Source organism: Podarcis erhardii, assembly GCF_964252035.2.
Source record: "Podarcis erhardii genome assembly, chromosome: 2".
Taxonomy (NCBI): domain Eukaryota; kingdom Metazoa; phylum Chordata; class Lepidosauria; order Squamata; family Lacertidae; genus Podarcis; species Podarcis erhardii.
Genome location: NC_138498.1, coordinates 55,115,108 through 55,129,957, shown reverse-complemented (window position 1 = coordinate 55,129,957; position 14,850 = coordinate 55,115,108). Strand labels below are relative to the sequence as shown.

The following is a 14,850-nucleotide window of genomic DNA, read 5'->3' as shown; positions in this document are numbered from 1 at the left end:
GCTTCAGTAAGCTGTAATTTCAAAGGGAACAAGTGCTGCTGCTGTAATTTCAAGGACTGCCTTTCATATATTCTGGCATCACTTTTGACAGAGTATTTTTTAAAAAACAGGATGAGTGAGAAGAATAGAGGGGGAGCAAAATTCACACTGTAAAAAACTCCCCCCTCCCCCCAAAAATGTATAAGACATAGTGCAACATTGATTGATATACAATAAACAAAATAACCTTAGACACCAGGCAAACATGCATTAAAACAACATAACAGGAACTGGAAATTGTCACAAATTTATTCTTTCTAAATGCATGGGTGTTTCCACCCCAGAACCCATCATCAAATCCATCACCACCAAGTAACCTAGCTGCCAGAACTGTTGATAAGATCTAATTTTCTAAAAAGCTGTTTTTCAATTCAGTAGTAAGTATTAAGGCTACCAATATATATTACAGGCTTGTAACTTTTGCTGTACCGTTGTTATTTTCTCATGTTTGTGCAAGGATGCAGATAGCAGCCTCGTAGCCAGCATTGCTTAGGAATTCCAAGAAATAATAAATCGGAGCAGTTTTGGAATCACTGGTTAAAATCAATGAAAGGTTCAGACTGCTATCTTGGTTGAAAAAGGAGCTCAATTTTATCCTAATACAGACAAAAACCTGCTCCCTGAGCTTAGGAAAAACTATGCAATATTTGGTTACAATATTTTAAGATGCATAGCAACCAAATAAGCAACTTTCCAAAAAGATACAGTAGATTTAGTTATATCCTATCATAGATTACTTTATATTTGTAATAGTTTTTAAGGCCAAATATTGAGCCTTATTAAAGAGGTAAGTACCAAGGACAGAAGCACTCCAGTAAGAAGATGAGAATACACTGCAACGTTTTCCTGCTCTGCCCCACTGATAATAATATTACCCATTGAATATCATCAGTGAATTCATGTGCTTCACTTATGTTCCATAGGAACACCAGATTTTGGAAGAAACTAGAAGAGCATTTGTTGTCTCTCTCCACTCACACCACATTTCAATAATGACATATGCCAGATGTTTCAGAAAAGGCTGAAAAGAGAAATATACACCTGGCCATTTGTGTTCTGCAGTAACATTGAAGAGGTTTCCTCTTCAGCCCAGCTGGCCACTAGCTTACACAACCTGAAGTACCTTAATTAATAACCCTTTGATGCTTCTAATGAATATATACTGTCAGTGCAGCATATGCTGAGAAATAGTGATATATTGCTGCACCTGGGCATGGGTGCCTTATACTTTTTACAAATCAAAGGGTAAATTTGTCAGTGGTGCTTTTATTTCCACATTGCAATACAACTTGGTGGTTCATGGAATCACTTAGGGTTAGAGATGTAAAATTTTGAAGCCATGGGGGGAAAACGTTCTCTCCCCCCCCCCCATTTCTTTCGGGGGGGGGAATGAAATTTTGGAAAAATTGAAAAAAAGTTCAGTGTGGAGTAGTTTTACAAATTGCGTGAAACGCAGTGTATGTATTATGCTTGCAATAAAACAGGTAACCACGCCCCTTTCCCTCAAAAGCAACAAAAAAGGCAAGAAACCATCAACATAAATTATAATCAGATTTGCCCCTTAGCACCAACAGCAAATAAAGTTAAGTTCCACCTCAATATTTAAGCTCCACAGAAGGTGTACCCTTTGAGTAGTGCTTTAAAAAAACAACCAGAAGACACTACATATACATGCAGTTTATTCTATCTCATTTTCTGAACTACTGCTAGCATTTTCCATTTATTCTTCCTCTTCCTGTTTGTCATTTTTCTCATGGATGTCTAAAAAACGGCTTTGGGGGGAAACGGGGGGGAATCTGTCCCCCCCCATTTTTTTCAGTTTTTTCCCAGGTCTTCCCATCTCTACTTGAGGACAGCCAGGGCAAAGCGTAAGGAAATTTTTTTGCATGCCAGGTCCAGAAGGAACCAACATCCAGCTCCTGAATAGTATGTTGCGCTGAGGCTCAAACTCTGTTTGAAAGGAAAAGGAGTGTGTGTGGTTTTTTAAATTGAATTTGTTATTATATATTATAAACAGCATGATGGTAAGAGAGCTTCTAAACAGTTTACAAAAATATACAACAGAACATTAAAATGATTGATAAAACACAGTTAAAAGCAGGTATTTAAGAGTATTCAAAAGATGATTAAAGTCAGCAGTGGTTAAAAGGAAGTAAATCGCATGCAGCTTCTACGTGTTCAGCTGGGCTGGCCCTAACGAAAATGTTTTGAGCAGTTGCCAGAAAGAGTACAGTGAAAGCACCTTCCTGGTGGCAGCCGGCAGGGAGCTCCAAAGTGTGGGTGCTGGAACGCCTGGGTGGGGGGAATGGAAAAATGGGAGGGGGGGTAATACAAGTTTTTTATTCCTGTTTTTTCCCAAAGCCATTTTTTCAGGAAAAATTGGGGGCGGGGAGTGTGTGGAATATTCAAACAATATCAAACTTTTTTTTCCATTTTTTCTGGGGGGGCGGCTTCGGGGGAAAACCTGGTGTCCCCCCCCCCCAATTTTTCTGGGTTTTTTTCCCAGGCCTTCCCATCTCTACTTAGCCCCCCCCCCCCCCGGGTTATATTTTTATTACTTATTTTAATAATTTGTATGCCACTTGCAGCCACCTGTAAGTTGTGTACAGGAACCCCAATACGCTAAGACTAAAAATGAATTAAAACTATTAAAACATAAAGGAGCATCTTCTGGTCTCCAGGGATGAGAGAGCAAAGCTTAAAGTCATGTATACTGGAGCAGTTACTGTTTGATACCAGAGTTGTTTTTTTCCAATATGTACAAGCATTATGTTAACACTAGACTTCAGTCTGCTATATTTTTTGCCCATTGTGCTAGTGTCACAAGATCCTTTGGATCTGTCCAGTCCTTCAGATTCCATCTTCCGGATCAGATCCTAGGAGTATGCTTAGATATTCCACTTGATTAATGAGACACAAATTCTGTTTATAAAATTCACAAAGACCACTTTCCTGACAGTACTCAGAACTTACGTCATTCTTCCTAAAAGTGAAATGAAAATTTCAGAACCATTCCTGGTACCATTTTGAAGGACTAATATTACACTACCTTATTCCTTTTCTTTTTTGCATAAAATCTGAACTCATAAAGCGGTTACATATTTGTTGGCAGGTGAAAAAAGGAATTCTGCACTCTTTCATAACCCCATAGCTTATTGTTTATCTACTTTATTAAGGAGTTAGTATAAATTTCCAGGCAAAAATAGTAGGATGTCAATGGGAAAGGGTAGCTCAGAATTCAAAACAAGTTCACCTGGGGCAAAACTCATATACTTTTCCCTGCAAGGCTTACACCACTATCTAGTGAGAAGCTGCCCTAAAGGCCTCTCTAACGGCCAGAAATGGCCTTCAATAGTTCATCTCATGAGCATTGTGGGAAATGCCTTCCTGTCATATTCCAAGCACACAGGTGAAGCCAACTGCATGTCTTCCAAGCCAATTGTCACCCCAAGCAATTGGACCCAACCCACTGGTTAGAACAGGGATGGGGAACCTCAGGCCAAGTGGTCAACTGTAGTCCCCCAGTCTCTACCTGGCCCAAGGGACTCCCCCCCAAGCCACATCTCCTCTCCCCAGAACTACACCCCCTAGGTAGCCCTGCTATGCACACTCCTTGAGGGTTTTTGCATCTTTGAACCCAGATGATGCTTCCTGCTTGCATGGATGGAAGATAGAGCGTATGTGAGTGTGTTTGTGTAGAAGCTGGCCTGGAGTAGAAGGGTGAAGTTCACTTTTTGAGGGTGTGCATTGATGAAAGGGGCCCTAGTTATATGTATACAGGAATAAATGAGCAGAAGTGACTAAGACTTGCTTTAGATTTAAATAAGCTGTTGAAGAGATTCCTAAAATAAAACTGAGTACACATAAGAACAGCTATCCAAAATACGTCCCATATGTCTTCACACTTCCAATTGCAATATTTTTTTATTGATCCTTTTTATTAACTTGGGGAGATTGTTTAGTTTTATTTTTACTTCCTGGGTTGTTGTTGTTGTTTTCTTTTTGAGGCATTATTGCAGTGCGCCAGTAGAAGAATTTGCAGTGGATCGTGTCATTCAGTATCATTTTACGCTCGATCACATATTTCTTCTTATTACAGCCCAATTATTCACGGGTGCCATTTCTACTCTTACTGAGGGTTCATTACATTTGTTGCTTTTTACCAGAACAAATTCAATAAATATAGTTCAGTTGCCCTAAAGCATCCAGCCAGCATTGGCAGAACAGATCTCTACCTGAAAATTAGAATATATATATATATATATATATATATATATATATATATATATATATGCAGGTTTTGGTGTCCTCGGGTGTCTTCCCGTGTAAAAGTTGGGGTGTCTAGGCGACGTTTCGACGAGGTCTCACTCGTCATCTTCAGGCTGGTGCTTTCGGCTTCTTGTTACTGGAACAGAGCAGGATCTCAGTGTTTGAGTTCCTATAAATACTGTAGAGGGGGTGTGGTGTATAGCCTCCAATGTTCTGGGCAGAGAGGAAGTTCCCAGGCTAGTGTGCCTTTTCTTCTTTTGTTCCTTAATTACTTGAGAGATATCTTGAGTGATTTCTTGAGTGATATCCTGAGTACCACTTAGGTGGGTCATTAGGTGTGGATTAGTTGCTAAAGTCTTTGTGTCTTGACCTCTTGAACTTTGTGAAGAGTTTTCATGAGAAGATGGCTGTACTGTACTTAGTTGCACTACAGATAAAATTAGCAAAATCCTCCATAAACACAATATCAAAACAGCCTTTTGCACCAACCAAAAAATAGCCAATATCCTCAGAAACCCCAAGGATAAAATCCAGTTGGAAAACCAAGGGATCTATGAAATACCCTGCAAAGTCTGCCCAGCCACGTACATTGGACAAACAAACAGACGAATAAATGCACGTATCGCAGAACACAAGAATGCCGTCAAAAAAGAAGAAAAAACTTCCTCTCTTTTCCAACACATGAAAGAAACAGGACACGAAATTAATTTTGCAGATTCCAAATTGCTCTTTAACACGGAACATCACCACAAGAGAATAATCATGGAAGCCATCGAGATAGAGAAACACCCTCACAACATGAACAAGCGTGACGACACATCCCGCTTGCCAGACATCTGGAAATTAGCCCTCCCCACAAAAACTGACACCAGATCCAGAGGCACACAGAACGCCAACACCAATCAACCACACCAGACCCAAACCCAGACCCTCTCCACAGATGAATTACAGACACCATCCAGTAGCCAATCCATGGTGGCACCTCCGGATGCTGCACCCCCCTGCAATCCCTACACAGATCTGGCTGACACAAGCCACAAAACCACAGCTCGCCCCTATACACGAAGCCAAGCCAGAGCACAACTAAGTACAGTACAGCCATCTTCTCATGAAAACTCTTCACAAAGTTCAAGAGGTCAAGACACAAAGACTTTAGCAACTAATCCACACCTAATGACCCACCTAAGTGGTACTCAGGATATCACTCAAGAAATCACTCAAGATATCTCTCAAGTAATTAAGGAACAAAAGAAGAAAAGGCACACTAGCCTGGGAACTTCCTCTCTGCCCAGAACATTGGAGGCTATACACCACACCCCCTCTACAGTATTTATAGGAACTCAAACACTGAGATCCTGCTCTGTTCCAGTAACAAGAAGCCGAAAGCACCAGCCTGAAGATGACGAGTGAGACCTCGTCGAAACGTCGCCTAGACACCCCAACTTTTACACGGGAAGACACCCGAGGACACCAAAACCTGCATTCCTGTACCCGTGAAAATCTACGAAAGCAAATATATATATATATATATATATATATATATATATATATATATATATATATATATATATTTTTAAACTGGCATCATGAGAAAAAGCAGAGGGAAGCAAACCTGCCAAACCAATCCCTCCTCCTTAACTTCACCACTGTCACCAAGTACTTTTCATTCATTGTCTCAGCTGCCTCCACTAAACAGCCCTTTAACTTTCTGGACTTAAATTGGTCCAACCTACTCTCAATCTGGGTAGAGTAATCTAGCAGGCAAGCACAGGGTGAATATAAAGGTGTGAAGGCCTGGGGGGGACTGGGGGGGACTGGAAAAATGGGGGGCAGTCCCCTGATTTTTCTGGGGTTTTCCTGAGCTTTCACATCTCATTGTGTAAAGTAAGGCCTCAGACCTATTCTATCCAAAACAAACTATGCTTTTATAGTTGGAGTTCTTACTCACAACAGAGCTAAATGCATCCAACCATGCAGAATACACTGGCTGCCCATCAATAAGGTAAATATAATATGCAAATTTCTGTAAGTTATACTGGAGACAGACTCACAACTACTTTGGCACAGAATATCTTTTTTTTTTAATAGCGAAAGTACGCACAACCAAGTTTGCAACCCTTCTGTTTCCTACCATATCAAAACTGCAGTAGGAAAGATATAAAGACTTGACTCTAAGGACAATGGCAACCATGTACCTAATGCTTACTCATATTTTTATATTTTCCCCTATGTTTGGCCTATGCAAGTTTTACCTGTACAACTTCTGACATAGCACAGGAGCCATGTATTTTCATGGCTCGGCTAACACACAGAAAGAGCCTGTTTTGGAAGTCTAAGGCAGGCCACTGGAAGAAGTTCAGTAAGCCTTCGGTTATGCATGCCCAGCCCCCAGCCTGCACTTGGCTTGGTGGGTCACAAGTTGTGCAGACCTAATTTCGGTATCAGCTGTGAAATTCTGGCTTGAAAGCTACTTGCTACAATGTGGCTGCCTACATTATCTAAACAGCAACCATCAGATCCTTCTGGTGTTGCCTGGTAAACAGAATAAATAGAAATTAACTAGAAGGCCATTTACAACAATGTGCATATAAATAAGTTACACCTTACCAGTTTGGATTCTCTGAACTTTCCCTGAAGACTGACTCTTCCTTTAGAGTAGCATACTGTGTCCATGTGAGGCACCGAGTCTTCATAGACATAATTCTATCCTGCTTATTAAGCCAAGATTCTTCTTCTAGGTAGACCTCGGGCACTTTCAGGACACTGATCTGTTAGACATAATGATTACATGTTTAAATAACGTCAAGGTGCTTGAAAAAAGAATATTTATACTTAGCATTTGTTTCCATCCTCACACAATAAAACGATTAAGGACTGAAGCCACCCATAACATTTATCTCTTGACGCTAATACAGAGATTAAAAACTTTTAGCTGTTAGTGATGAAACCATGCAAACATTTAGGGACTTGTTCTCACGGCTCGGTGCCTAGTTAGATTTTGCCAACTGCTGCATCTTAAGCATCAGCTTAATTTATGTGACATTTTAGTTGCCTACATGTCCTGCTTAAAGTAATGGATTCTAACAGAAGACATTTGTCGACTGTTGCACTCACGACATAAACAGCCAAAACATTTGGTTCATTTTACATTCTGTTTGGTACCTGGAATTTTTATGTTTCCCCATCTGGACGAGGCATGGAAAAAAAAGGCAAACAGAAATGTGACAGAGAGAAATCATTTGAGTTTTGACAGACAGAATAAAGATTGCAAGTAAACAGTTCACAAAATGGAAGGTGATACATAGCAGAATGTAAATCCAAAGAGTTGCCAAGCTTCAACTTTAGGACACAGAAAGTTTAAACAGAAGAAATCACTATCCTGTTATGTTTATTTTTTCAGAGTCCTAGATTATAAGGACATTGTTTTGATTTCCTTTTCAAGCTCCCAAAATGGCAGATAGGAGTTGTTTTTGGGGAAATGCTCTTTTAGGAACTAAGGGAAGGATACAGGATTTCAAACACAGTCCCATCCTCAGTAGTGGCTCATATGGGCGGGCGGAGCAACAGCATCCTCTGGGCAGCATTGCTGTGCTTGTAAGTACAAGGATGGGGCAAATTGGTAGCAGCAAGGTCAAGGGCGCTCTGAGTGTTGGTGGCAGAAGCCCTGCAGAAGCCTCTCTGACTTCCACCCCATCCCCATCTGAGCACAGTGCTTCCACCCAGGACAAGGCCACTTCCCCACACCCTCCTCGCCTCGCCCACATGAGCTGCTGTTGCCTATCCTCACGTGGTCCACCCAGGATACTTAGAACCTTCCTCGTTCAAGTGGACAGTTCATTCTTTGTGGCTGCAAACCTGCACCGTTCCCCCATATCCTTAGAAACCAGCATGCATCAACCTTGACTGACATTAATTACCTGTCTTAAGAAGTGTGGAATTACATTCTGGCATGTTGCAATCCTCCTCCGGTATATGATTCCTGTAGACAAATCTGAGCATAAAAGAACAAACCAACTTAGTGCTATTTTGGAAAATAGAGATTTTTTTTATAGTAAGAAAACAAAACCAAATGCTTGCACTATAGATGCAAGGAGGAAGGCAAGGAAGCCTAAATGTGGTAGAGGGATTCAATGTCCCTTCTTCTCAGCAGCCAAAGGATTCCAGCCCAGTTGCCAGATGGACCATGATGAAAACGTTTAAAGGGTTATATGCTTAGTCCAAAAACTATAGTATGTTTGCCCACCTCAACACATACAAAAAACCCTACTGGGCAGGGGACAGAGGGTGTGGTTCAAACATTTTATTGGCATCTATGCTGGCAATGACAAAGCATCACGCAATTCCAAATCCGAGCCTCACAGATTTGGCTAGAACTGCAATGGAATTGCTCTACAATTTAGCTGGTAGCAGTTGGGGAGTTAATTTTCGAGGCTCTCGTGTTGCTAGCTACAAGCTTCAAATATCTTCCTGGGTCAGCACTTCAGATCAAAAATGGCTTGTTCTGCTCACTCTGCATTCTGAAATACATCCTAAGAGTACAAAATACCTCTCCACCCACCATTGTCAATGTTTGAGGCCTAAAGCAATTCTCTCAGACAATTAGAATTTATTTTTATAATGAGTAAGGCCAGTGACAAGAACAAAGCTCCCTACAAAAAAAGAAAGAAAAGCCCCACCGCCTCTAAAACCCTTCACAAATTATAGTTATTGAGCTACAATAAGAACGTGACTGGCTTCCAAACTCACTTTGCATGTTAATATTTAATGATCCCAATCAAGTCCAGAAGCCTCAGGATGATGTTAATTGATGATCTGACTAGGCACACAGCCCGGTGGAAAAGGAGTTCTCAGGAAGAGACAAATCTCTCCCGTACAAAGTTTATCTGTGTTTTTTCTTCCCCTGGTTTTGTTCCTGGGAGGCAGCATTTTGCAGCAGGCTTTAAATAACCAAGCTGGCAGTATATTTGTCTTTCCCAATGTGACACATTTACAAGGGGTCATAAACTGGTATTTCCCAAGAGAAAGGGATGGCTAAAACTATTATTATATATAATATGCAATGGAAAATCCAGAATTTGAGCCTCTCTTTTTTTTCAGTGGTGGGGGAGAATAACTAAACTCCCCACCCCAGACCTCTCAAAAGACTGAAGTGAATGGTGTGAAAAATGGGAAAGGGGAGATTTGTGCTGAGAGCCCTGCCTGCCTCAGCTTCAGCTTCTTGCAGCAGAGATCACCTTTTATGTAGTCCTTCTGCAGCATCTGCATTGGGGAGGGGAAACAACACTAATTCCTTTCCTCCACCCGGGCTGCTCCTACTTTCTGTTCTTCTGCCATCTCAGTATGAGAGACTTGGCTGAGAAGAGGGTTCTTCTGGGAGAACACAAAAAGCAGTCTGGCTGCAATAAACTCGGTCTGCAACTGCTTCCTAATGGTGGGCAACTGGGCAATTTGTCTTCAAGAGCCAGTTGAGGCATGAGGGCAATGCACAGAAAGAACAAGAGCCAGGGAGATAGTCCGCAAATTGCTGTCTCCAAAGTGCTCTGAGCCACAGAGGCTGAATCTCAGAAACAGGGATGAATATTTATGGATTCTGACTGCAACTTTAGTAATGGGTAAGGGTTGGGTGTGGGGAGGAATTCAGGAGGTTCAATGCGAAATCACCTGATCCACAGCTCCCAAATTAAGGTGCAAGCAATTCAGTAACTACTGCCAAATTGTAGTGAAGTGGTCCAAGGGCAGCTTAAAAATTATCTCTCAATAATCACCCACATCTATATATCAATGGATCAGCTCACCCTATGAGTGGCACAAAACCACTTCAATCTCTGGAAGTGGCATTTTTACAGCTGCCCCATAACATTTATTCTGAACTTGTTAGGAATTGGTGTTTTAGTGTGGCAGCTTTTACACTCAAACTCCCTCACCATTAGGCAGGCCTTTTCACTGTATTCTTTTCAGTGCGTGCTAAAATCTTTTCTATTTAGGCAAACCTACCCAGACATGTACTCCAGGCAGGCAAAGAAGATGAAGGTATTCTGGGGTAGGCAAGGGAGACCTTTCCTCCTATCTCCCTTTACCTCACAACATTAGCAGCACAAGCATAGAGTACTAGAAGGCAGAAAGAGAACCCTACTGGCTCAGTATCATCTGTCTAAACCGGAGGCCCTTTAAGTCAGGGCATGATTTGTGCCAGCTGCCTCAAGCAATGTGTGAGGTGAGTTCTAGACAAGGAATAATTTCCATTACATTCAGAAAAGATAAAGCAGCACCTCCAAGCTGCATCAAGAGTGCAAATCACACAGAATAAGCTTGTGCGCCTATCCCCCAGCTGGAAGAACCCCTAGCCAAAACCACCCCTTCTAGCTACATTTAGTTTCAGTGTGCTTTCCCCCTCCATTTAGCTCCAAGGCAGAGCCAAGGGTCACAACATACTGATGACATTTCACCCCAAACCTCTGAGTAACCTTAGTTACTGCTCTCACGTACCTGTAAATTACTGAAAACTTTCTGGAGCCTTCTAAGCAACAGTGAAGTGTCCAACTTACCTGTTTTTTCTTCTACTGTTTTTACAGCCGTGACATGCTTCTCCATGGGACTTGGATACTAAAGAAAAAGGCAAGAGAGTACACATCACAATTTATTATGTGTTAAACACTTTGGGAAACGTTTTTCCTGAAAAGTGATGTATACGTTAATTACATCAGTAAGTAGGTACATAAAAGGAAATTTCCTACTCATTGATAAAATCCTATTAGAATTTGCATGGTATTTCTCAACAGATCTGAGTGTGGTGGCTGATTTATGCTAGGAGTTTGCTGTGATTGTTTAAGCCAATCAAGAAATTTTCCCTCAGGAAAACAACAAATTTCTTTAAATGGTCAGTTAACTCTCTTCACTATTGCCACACAAAACACATTAAGCACATATTTTAAAATTGTGATCTAGGTTACAAGGTGCCTTCAAAACAATAAAATGAATGATGGGAATTTTAAACTAGTGTGGTATCTTCCAAACTCCACACACTACCCACATCAAATGAACCCAGGCTTTTCAGATGAAGGCTATGCACATCTGTGAGCCGTGATGAAAAGCTGGAAACACACCAGGGTGGATTTAAGGACTTAAAACCCTTTGTGGTGTGAGGAAAACAACTGGGTGAATCTACCCTAAGAGTTGCATGGGGGAATTTGAAATGCATACTCTTGCATGCTCAATCCATTTTAACAGCCTTAAAGCTCATCTTAAAAGAAGCCAACATCATTCTCTTCCCTACACAACCAATAATCAATTTTGAAATAGAAAAAATAGAAAACCCGGCCTTTGAATTTCTGTATCAAAACTCAGAATCCACCTCTTTCCATTTTAGGATACAATTTGAATAGTAATTATACTTCAACTCCCCCCTCTGCCACCACCCTAGGCATTTCATTTTATGTGGGATGTTGGAGTAGTAGTGTGTCTATTTGACAGGGTAAAGTGTCAATATCATCACAGGGTATGTTTTAAATCTCTCATTCTTAACACATTGGCCAGGTTAAAGTACAGCTAGAAACCATGGTTTCTTTTCACATACACAAGCTGCAGCAAACCTCGGGCTAATGCACAGAAGAGACTTGTTGCATGCCAAAAAAGGGGCCCACTTTCAATATAAACCAAGAGTGTTTTCCCATAACACATGAAGCTGGGGCTCAGTGATTTGTTTCCAACTGTGTTTTGAGACCACAAAGTGAAACCATGATATGGCTTTTAAAAAAGAAAGAAAGAAAACCCACAGCTCCCCAAATGTGTTCAAAATTGAACAATATTCCAATCTTCTTCTCTGGAAATTGAACCAGGAAGCGGGGGACAGAAAGACAGCACAAAACTGATATTAGATAAAAGATAGTAGTAGTAAATGGGTTGTACAGTGATGATAAAAGTCAGGTATACAAGTAAATATAAATGCCATATGAGAAAACACGGTAAAACTCAAGGAGGAGATACTAACTGAACTATGCATTTCTATGTTCACTGTAAGAAGTTTCATTAAGTGAAGTATATGGCAGTTAAATCTGATGCTTCCATGCAGCTTGCTGCTTTCAAATGGTAAGTAACAGTCTAATTACATTATCAATGAAACTTACAGTCTATAAGACCCATTCGTGTGAAACAAAAAAGCCATTTGCATAAGTCTTCCACTAAATAGCAGACTCTATTACCCAAGTATTTAACTAGGAATAGACTCAATTTTGTGCACAGCTTAATATAAGGGAGATGAGTTAAAAGCTTATGAGCATGTGGACGGTTTAACTATTAGCAGCACCACAGCTTTCCCCAAGTCCATAATACCTTGTTTATAAACAGAATGCAGAAAACCCAAAAGGAAGAAATGCATTGATGGATCAAGCTGAATAAACTCTCTGTTGGATATATAGGTGATGTGCTCGTGATGGGATAGCTCAATCAGTAAAGCAAGAGACTCTTAATCTCAGGGTAGAGGGCAAAAAGTGGCAACCCCACATTGGGTAAAAAGATCCCCCCTGCCTTACAGGGAGTTGGGCCAGGTGACCTTGTGGTCCCTTTCTAACTCTACAATCCTTTGATTCTACCATTATATCAGCTACTTTCATGGATGCTAGCATCTTAAGTTGCATTCTAAACTGGTGAGTTATGTGTGTATGACCTGTTGTGCCTCAATCACCTAAGCAAGGAAAAGAGAAAGCAAGAAAGAGATCACATTTCCATTCCATACAGTTGTACCATGTAACAGTTGGAGATGATGATTACCATATAAACCCTACATGTGAAAACAATTTAGCTACATATAGCTATCAGTTACATGTATAAAGAGAGGGAGGAGGAGGAGGTAGTCCCAGAGAAATGTAGAATGGTAGCATTCTTCACTGCTTGGTGGGCATTTGCTTTGCATAGATGAAATATATGGATGAGTGAGCTTAGCTGAAAGTTCTTTTACTGGTGAGCAGTTAACATTTCTTTCCAAAAACAAAAAACTTCTTCAACTAGACCACAGCCTTCAAAAATGATATGATGCCATCTCGTGGTCAACTGTTCAAATGCATCCAATTTGCAAGTAGGAGACAGCAATCAGCAAGGGGTGTGTGTAATGTGAAAAACATGCACTGTGGCTGTTTATTCCTGGAATCCCTACAGATTAACTGATGCTCATCCAGTCTTCCAAAGCTTCCAAACTGACTGTTTAGCAGATTTCACACTTGAATGAGAAAGTGGCGTCCTTATGAGGTGTCTTGTAAACCTGCTACGAATTAGGTACCAATCACAAGCATCCCAGGTTGGACCCATATTAAATACTAGTGTGTTATATCACCAAGCTGGAAACTTTGTTTTAAAGTTAGACAGCACAACCTTCTTCCATCAGAGACCAAAGATACAAAAGGTTTTACAGTGACCCAAGAAAAGGTTAGGATCACATGTTTATCACAGAGGCATAGGAGCTACTTCTCTGTGGTATAATATCTCTTGTGTCAGAACCACACAGGTGGCCCCATTTCTGCCTGCCTGCAGAATAGTATACAGTATATAATGAGCATACATTAGATATATTCTTCATTTTTAAGATCACTCACAGGTCACAGCAATCTCTATGATTTATTGCAATTATGTGATTCACTTTGCTGGGTGCTCCAATATATTAATTAGACGTATTAAAAAGATTCAATTTTCCTGAAAATTTAACAGATGCCATGCTACATTAAGAAGAGGCCAACAATTCAGCAAGCTTTGCATGTGGAGAAGACTTTGGGATTACTTATTGGGACTGTAATTCTTTCTCTCCCCTTCTACCATCCTCTACAAAGCACCAGGTCACAACTGCTTTTGAAACTCCACTCTAATGACACTATAAAGACGTTTGCTTATGATACAGCGAGAGGCTGTTTTGAGAGGGAGATGAAAGCACTTCTTGGTGTGAAGATCAAGTAGTGCTCATCACTGAATTCTGACATATGATGAGCTATAATGGTGATTTTCCTGCTCTGTTGAAAAAGATGGATTACTTTTGAAACACTGTGTTTGCATAGTATGCAATTATTGATTAATATTGTTTTTGCTTTATGTACTGCTTTTTCTGAAAAACATTTGTTTTCCATACAAACCTTCCACAAAGAGAAAATAAAGTAAGTATCACAAAAGTCAGCATGAATTCACTTTCCAAATGGGGCTTCCAACCAGGTTAAGAGAAGACGCAATCCTTAGAATATGATGCAAACCAAAATACAATGCAAGCACGCTATAAAACATTCACAAACACATAAATGGCTTAAATGAAATCATAGCAAGAGAACCACCTAGTCTTCTAGTTGACTGCACAGAGAATTCAGCATGGTTTAATATAATTTGTAATGATAACCAAAATCCTTCAACGCAAGAACTGAGTTGATATTTAAGTACACATGCTCAAATGCAACTAAAAAAATGGAAGCATCACAGGACTGCAAAATATATTTGAAGGATTCTCTTTTAAATCCCAGTGGGAAAGAAATCAGTTCCAACGATTTCAGGCTTCCAGGATATCACAGCAAATAA

At 40.5% G+C, this 14,850-nt stretch overlaps 1 protein-coding gene across 3 annotated transcripts in view; it reads right to left on the bottom strand.

The window, feature by feature from the left end:
- The window catches only part of PRELID2 (PRELI domain containing 2), a 59,370-nt gene that overhangs the window by 36,654 nt on the left and 7,866 nt on the right, over nt 1-14,850 (bottom strand). For 2 of the 3 annotated variants that reach the window (XM_081849381.1, XM_081849383.1), the window contains exons 2-4: nt 10,854-10,911; nt 8,226-8,299; nt 6,916-7,076 (exon numbers count right to left, since the gene is read on the bottom strand). In XM_081849381.1, coding sequence (XP_081705507.1) covers nt 6,916-7,076; nt 8,226-8,299; nt 10,854-10,911 — 293 coding nt within the window. Of the gene's footprint in view, nt 1-2,702; nt 3,023-6,915; nt 7,077-8,225; nt 8,300-10,853; nt 10,912-14,850 lie in introns of those variants that run through there. The other variant, XM_081849382.1, reaches the window with a different exon arrangement.